Source organism: Cebus imitator, unplaced genomic scaffold, assembly GCF_001604975.1.
Source record: "Cebus imitator isolate Cc_AM_T3 unplaced genomic scaffold, Cebus_imitator-1.0 Scaffold71, whole genome shotgun sequence".
Taxonomy (NCBI): domain Eukaryota; kingdom Metazoa; phylum Chordata; class Mammalia; order Primates; family Cebidae; genus Cebus; species Cebus imitator.
This window is the reverse complement of record NW_016107386.1, coordinates 3818096-3825883: the sequence shown is the minus strand read 5'-3', so window position 1 is coordinate 3825883 and position 7788 is coordinate 3818096. Positions and strand designations below refer to the sequence as shown.

Below are 7788 nucleotides of genomic sequence, written 5' to 3'. Positions count from 1 at the left end.
AAAAAAAAAAAAAAAAATAGCTGGGCAGGGTGGCTACTCCAGAGACTGAGGTGGGAGGACACTTGAGCCCAGGAGATAGAGGCTTCTGTAAGCTATTACCTTGCCACTGCACTCCAGCCTATGACAGACCAAGACCCTGTCTCAACAAACAAACAAAACTACAAAGTTCTGGCTTTTCCCACAGCTTCTGCAAGGCCTCTTTTTTGTTTGTTCATTTCTTGCCTCATAAACACTGATACCTCTGCTTTGCTGTCACAAAAGCATGCATTTTTTCCTACTCTTTGAATAATACAGCATTGCTCAGGAGTGGCACTCAAGACTGAATCTTGAAGAAGAGAAGTTTGCCAAACATGAGCAGGTAATAATTCCAAGAAGAGGATACAAAAGTAAGATATTAAAACCCATCTGTGTGGACCTCAGCAGTCCTACAGCAGAGGGGCCTGACTGGTATTAAACAAACAAACAAAAAACTCATCTGTATTGAAAAACCAAAAGACTGCACAAAAAAGACTTAGAAATAATAAATGAATTCAGTAAAAGTTGCAGGATACCAAATCAACATACAAAAATCAGTAGCATTTATATGCACCAACAGCAAACAATCTGAAAAAGAAATCAAGAAAGCAATCCCATTTACGATAGCTACAAAGAATATAAACTACCTAGGAATCAATTTAACCAAAGAAGTGAAAGATCTACACAAGAAAAACTATAAAATACTGATGAAAGCAATTAAAGAGGACACACCAAAAAAGGGAAAGATATTCCATGCTCATGGATTGGAAGAATTAATATTGTTAAAATGACAGGACTACCTAAAGCAATTTATAGATTCAATGCAATCCCTATCAAAATACAAATGGCATTCTCCAGAGCAAGGATCCCCCAACCCTGGGCTATGGACCAGTATCCTTCTGTAGCCTGTTAGGAACCAGGATGCACAGCAGGAAGTGAGTGGTGGGCAAGTGAGCATAACCGCCTGAGCTTGCTTCCTGTCAGATCAGTGGTGGCATTCGGTTATTTATAGACGCCAGAACCTTATTGTGAACTGTGCATGTGAGGGTTCTAGGGCAAAGAATCTGATGTAGGCCAGGTGCGGTGGCTCATGCACTTTGGGAGGGCAAGGCAGGCAGATCACGAGGTCAGGAGTTCGAGACCAGCTTGACCAACACGTGAAACCCCTGTCTCTCGTAAAAATGCAAAAATTAGCCAGGTGTGGTGGCACACTCCTGTAATCCCAGCTACTCAGAGGCTGAGGCAAGAGAATCACTTGAACCTGGGAGGCAGAGGTTGCAATGAGCCAAGATCACCCCACTGCACTCCAGCCTGGGCAACAGAGCAAGACTTCATCTCAAAAAAAAAAAAAAAAAAAAAAATCTGACGCCTGAACCATCCCCCCATTCCTACACTCAGCTCTTTTTTCTAATGTAAATGTCATATACTATTGTTTTATTTGACTAAGCTTCAGGACTGTTTTGTAAAGCAAGGTGGGATAGATGTGGCATGTGCCAGCCACAGTTTCCACCGTTTCCAGAGTGTGGAGAGGCAGCACCACTGCTCTCAAGGTTAATGACAACTCAATAAAGCATCGCTTTTATTTTTTGCAGTCTTCAATTTGAGAAAGGCAAGAAATAATGTTTTCAATAAATAAGGTTCATACCATTAAAATCCCCCTCCGCCCCCCCCACACCCATGGAAAAATTGTCTTCCACAAAAGCTGTCCCTGGTGCCAAAATGGTTAGGAACCGCTGCTCTACAGAAATAGAAACAGAAAAAAAAAATTACAAAATCTATATAGAACCACAAAAGACCCCAAAGAGCCAAAGCAATCCTGAACAAAAAGCACAAAGCTGAAGGCATCACACTACCCAACCTCAAAATCTACTACAAAGCAATAGTAACCCAATCAGTATGGTACTGACATAAAAATAGACACATAGACCGATGGAACAGAAACTCGCATATAAATCCATGCATTTACAGCCAACTCATTTTATGTTAGCACCAAAAGTACATACAACATACAATGAGGTGCCAAGAACATACAATGAGGAAAGGACAGTCTCTTCCAAGACAATGATCTGGGCAAAAATTTTTTGTATAAGATTTCAAAAGCACAGGCAACAAAAGCAAAAATAGACTAATAGGAATGTATCAAACTAAAAAGCTTCTGCACAGCAAAGGAAACAATCAACCAAGTGAAGAGACAACCCACAGAATGGGAGAAAATATTTGCAAAGTATCCATCTGACAAGGGATTAATAACCGGAATAAATAAAATAAGGAGCTCAAACAACTCAATAGCAAAAATACCATAAATAATTATATTTTAAAATGGGCAAATGTCACATGTGGTGGTGATTGCCTATAGTCCCAACTACTCAGGAGGCTGAAGCAGGAGGATTTTTTGGGGGGCGGGGGTTGGGGGATGGAGTCTCTCTCTGTTACCCAGATTGGAATACAGTGGTACGGTCTCAGCTCACGGCAGCCCCCACCTCCAGGGTTCTAGTGATTCTCCTGCCTCAACCTCCCAAGTAGCTGAGATTACAGGTGCTCACCACCATGCCAGGCTATTTTTTGTATTTTTAGTAGAAATAGGGTTTTGCTATATTGGCCAGGCTGGCCTCGAACTCCCGGCCGCTGGTGATCCACCTGCCTCAGCCTCCCAAAGTGCTGGGATTACAAGCCTCAGCCCCTACGCCCAGCCCCAACAGGACTGTTTGAGCCCAGTGTGATTCCAGCATTCAAAAAAAAAAAAAAAAAAAAAAGGAGGGGGACAAAAGATCAAAATAGACATTTCTTAAACCATACAAATGGCCAACAGCTATAAGAAAAAAATGCTCATCAGAGAAACACAAATCCAAACAATAAGATATCATACCAGTTAAGATTTCCTGTCAAAAAGACAGGAACTAACATGCTGGCAAGGATGCAGAGAAAGAATTCTCGTACACAGTTGGTAGGAATGTAAATTAGTACAGCCACTATGGAAAATTGTATGAAGTTTCCCCCAAACACTAAAAATAGAACTACAATATGATCCAGCAAATTCCACTACAGGGTATGTATCCAAAAGAAAGGAAATCAATGTATCAAAGAGATATATGCACTCTCATGTTTACTGCAACACTATTCACAATAGCCAAAATATGGAATCAGCCTAAGTGCCCGTCAATGGATGCATGGGTAAAGAAAATGTGGTGTGTGCATACACAATGGAATATCATTCAGCCATAAAAGGAATGAAATCCTGTTATTCTTAGCAACAAGGATGAAACTGTTGGTCACTGTGTTGACTGAACTAAGCCAAGCACAGAAAAGACAATATTACATGTTCTCACTCACATGTGGATGCTAAAAAACTGGATCTTATGGAGATGGAGGTAGATTGGTGGTTACCAGGGGCCAGAAAAGGTGGGGGGGGGGTGGGAGGATGAAGAGTTTGATTAGTGGACACAAATGTAGAAGAAATAAGACCTATGATAGATCAGTAGTGACTATAACATTTAATCTACTGTACATTTTAAAATAGGTAGAAGAGAATGATTCAAGTAATGTTCCTAGCATAGAGACAAGATAAATATTATGGTGATGGATATCCCAATAACTGATTTGATTTTTATACATTATATACATGTATTATCATATGTACTCTGAAAATACGTCTACTATTTATAAAAAAAAATGTCATCCATGAAATTCTGTATTATCTTTACAACTTACCTATAAATCTAAATCTATTCTAAAATAAAAAGTTCATGAGAACTCATCCATGGGAATTTAAGGTGGCTGAAGAGAGCTGAACACAGTACCATATAACAGGATATAGAAATGGTTTAAAGCTACTGAAATAAAAACTTTTAAAAAATAGATCAATATGGCCAGGGGTGGTGGCTCACGCCTATAATCCCAGCACTTTGGGAGGCCAGGTGGGTAGCTTCTTTGGGGTCAGGAATTTGAGATCAGCCTAGCCAACATGGTGAAACCCCATCTCTAGTAGAAAGACAAAAATTACTAGGGCCTAGTGGTGGGTGCCTGTAATCCCAGCTACTTGGGAGGCTGAGGCAGGAGAACTGCTTGAACCTGGGAGGCAAAGGTTGCAGTGAGCTGAGATTGCCCCACTGCACTCCAGGCTGGGCAGTGTCTTTCTCTCTTTCTCTTTCTCTTTCTCTCTCTCTCCCCCCCCCCGGTCTCTCTCTCTCTCTCTCTCTCTCTCTCTCTCTCTCTCTCTCACACACACACACACACACACACACACAATAGATCAATACATACACGGAAAAGGAAAAGGGCTGGAAGAAGAGGTAAGACTGATTCTATGTTGAGATGGGAGAGTTGCAGTTTAATTCCTCTTTTGCTTTTTATTTTCTATAATAGGAGAAAATAATGTACATATTACAAGTTTTTAAAAAATGTTTAAATAGGGGCCTTATGTTAGGCAAGGTGGTTCATGCCTACAATCCCAGCACTTTGGGAGGCTGTGGTAAGAGAATCACTTGAGGTCAGTTCAAGACCAGCCTAGACAACATAGTGAGGCTCCATCTGTACCAAAAATAATTAGCAAGGCATGGGGGAGTGTGCAGGTAGTCCTAGCTATTCAGGAGGCTGAGGTAGGAGGATCAGTTGAGTCAAGGCTGCAGGGAGCTATTACCACACCACTGCAATACAGCCTGGGTGACAAGAGACCCTGTCTATAAGCAAACAAACAGAGGGACTTACATGCATAATAAAAGTCCAGCTTTTTCAAAGAGGCCATGATAAGTCAATATCGGATTCTAAGCAGGAGTAATATGGCCAGTTTATATTTTTAAGATTGCTCTGGCAGCAGTGAAGGGTGATTTGGAGGAACAGTTAAGATGAGAAGAGACTACAGCAATAGTCCAGAAGAATAGAGGATAAATGATGTTGGTCTGGAACAGAGGGGAAATGACAGAAAGAGAAGTAAGAAATTATTTGGGAGATGTAATTGGGGACCTCAGACACCTTCCCAGCTGCTAATATGCAATCAACCTAAGTGTATTTGTGTGTTCTGGGTAAGGCTGCCTATCTTTCAACTTAGACTGGTCAGTCAGTATGTCCCATTCGCTGATGTCTTAAGCGTGAAAAGAAGTCGATTAGGTCCCTAAGACCCCCCGATACTACACACACAGTAGGAAGGTATTTTATAAAATCCTTTATGACTGGCGATCCTCACCTCCCCACCCAACACATAAAGACACATACCCATCTAGTCTTTGTCTTCATCACATTTCCAAAACTGGCCACATGTCAATCTGATTCACATAGAAAATAAACAAGAGAGGCCATCACATACACCAAATTATCAACATTCCTTTCACCATTTCTGCTCAATCTAGAAGACTCAGCTTGGAGTTTAGATTTTACGTTATTTGCAATATTATGAAAAGTAAGTTACTGACATTCACAAGGTGATAAACTACAAAAGAACCAAGTTTGTTTTCTTTTCCTTTTTAAATTTAGAATCTTGTTTATAACACATTAGCATCATTAACAGAAAAAAAACAACCATTTACATAGTAACTAAAAAACCAGCCACTTAAGAAAATAATGTAGTATTCATCCACTACCAGAGAAAGTAGGTCCTCTCATTTGATTTTACTGGCAAGCCCAGCTGTATTCTCAACTTTGAGAGAGTCTCTGTCCTGAATACGGCAAAGCATTCAAGTAAAAGGTAAGGAGTTTTAAGTGTGAGGTTCTGAGGGATACTGCCTCAAAGAAGGTTCACGAATAGCCACAGTCCTCCAGTTTACTCCAACGTTGAGATGTTCCTGGGATGACCAGCTTAGTTTCCTTTTGAGGAGTTTTCACAATTCATCAGCCTCAGGATTTGGGTTTTATAAAACATTCTTCCATGTTAAAAAAAAAAAAAAAAAGACTCTATCCCATAAAAACAGGTTTCTCATCGCTTCTCCAGCTTCTTGTATTTGGCTTCCAGTTTTTTTGAATATGCATCCAACTTGTAAGCTGCCTGCTCAAGAGCTGCTACCTGCTCTTCAATGACGTTGATCTGATCCAGGTAAGGCTGCNAAAAAAAAAAAAAAAAGACTCTATCCCATAAAAACAGGTTTCTCATCGCTTCTCCAGCTTCTTGTATTTGGCTTCTATGAGGGATGAAAGAAAGTTACATCTTTTAAAACTAGCTCTTACAAAGACAGTTTTTAGTTAGCATTTCTGGTCAAGTTAAAAATACCTATAATATTGCTAAAAATCTATTAGCTTCAATCTCATCATCTGTCCAAATATACAGGTCACTGATCTGTAAAACTTGGAAGAAGTCAAGCACAGACACCCAGAATTGAGAACCTAACACAGGTTTACAAGTCCTAACCCTGTCAACAGCACCTGCTTAGACAGCTCCACCAGGATGAGGCACATCTGTCACTTGACCTATCAGGAGCCTTAATAAAAACTGCTTCTCTCAGCACTGTCCCAGGTGCCCTCTGGAACCAGACTGGAACCCTTAGGAAGAATAAATGTATGTTTCCCCTTTTATGTTCTTATCCTTATACCTTTCGCCAGGAAAGCAATTTTGAAAGATACAGAAATTTAAAAGGCCATCAATAAGCCTCTTACTGTGACATTCCATTCTTCTGTTAAAACCATGAAAGCACCGGGTTTCACAATTTTAACGGAAAAAGGAACTCTGTCACAAATGGTTACTGTGAACTAAGATACCTTATACATGGTAAGGTTCACAGTAATCATTGGCCAAATGTAATTGTAGACAATGAAACTGATGGTTAATCACCACCCATATCAAATCCCAGCCTACTACAAACTACCCTCTTGAAGTAGTCCATCCACCCTTGCTAAAAGATGATACTAAAATAATCTGTAAATGTTATCTAGGACAAAAACAAACTCAGGCCAAATGTGGTAGCTCAGGCCTGTGATTCCAGCTACTCGAGAGGCTGAGGTGGGAGGACTGCTTGAGGACACAAGTTCGACACCAGCCTGGGCAACATAGCAAGGCCTTGTTTCAAAAGCAAAATTTTTGAAGTAGCTAGATGTGATGGTGCACACCTGTAGTCCCAGCTACTCAGGAGGCTGAGGCAGGAGGATCACTACAGCCCAGGAATTCAAGGCTACAGTGAGCTATGATCACACCACTGCACCCTAGCCTGGGTGATACAGCAAGACTTCATCTCTTATAAAAAACAAAACAACAACAACAAAAACCCACTAAACTCATTACTTTTAACCATGTGTATAAGAGCCAGAGCCAGGTAGCAAGCCATTGGCACTAAAAATACTAGTTTCTTCCTTAAAGGAAAAGTGATCCTTCAAGAAAACCCTCAACTGACTATTTGTTTAAGACATATTTATCTATATTATTATCATTTTTAAAATTTATTTTGTTTTTTTAAATAGAGATGGGGTTTCTCCATGTTGGCCAGGCTGGTCTCAAACTCCTGACCTCAGGTGATCCACCCACCTTGGCCTCCCAAAGTGCTGGGATTACAGGCGTGAGCCACCATGCCCAGCCCCTATCTACATTATTGAAGGTGCTCCAGCCTTCTCAACCACAAATAAAAACTTGAGCTTTGTAAGCAAACAGACCTGCTTAGAAATATGGCTCTTCCATGTACTAGCTTTGTGTCCTTAAGCAAGTTACTTATCCCCTTAAACCAGTTTCCTTGCCTACAAAATGGGGATAAAAATCATGTACTTGGCCGGGCGCGGTGGCTCAAGCCTGTAATCCCAGCACTTTGGGAGGCCGAGGCGGGTGGATCACGAGGTCAAGAGATCGAGACCATCCTGGTCAAC

At 40.8% G+C, this 7788-nt stretch overlaps 1 protein-coding gene across 1 annotated transcript in view; it reads right to left on the bottom strand.

Annotated features, from left to right (window-relative positions):
* Nucleotides 1–6048: 6048 nt before the first annotated feature.
* BLOC1S2 (biogenesis of lysosomal organelles complex 1 subunit 2) overlaps nt 6049–7788 on the bottom strand; it is an 11622-nt gene continuing 9882 nt past the window's right edge. The window contains exon 6 of the mRNA XM_037739536.1: nt 6049–6122. Coding sequence (XP_037595464.1) covers nt 6091–6122 — 32 coding nt within the window. The 3' untranslated portion in view covers nt 6049–6090. The remainder of the gene's footprint in view (nt 6123–7788) is intronic.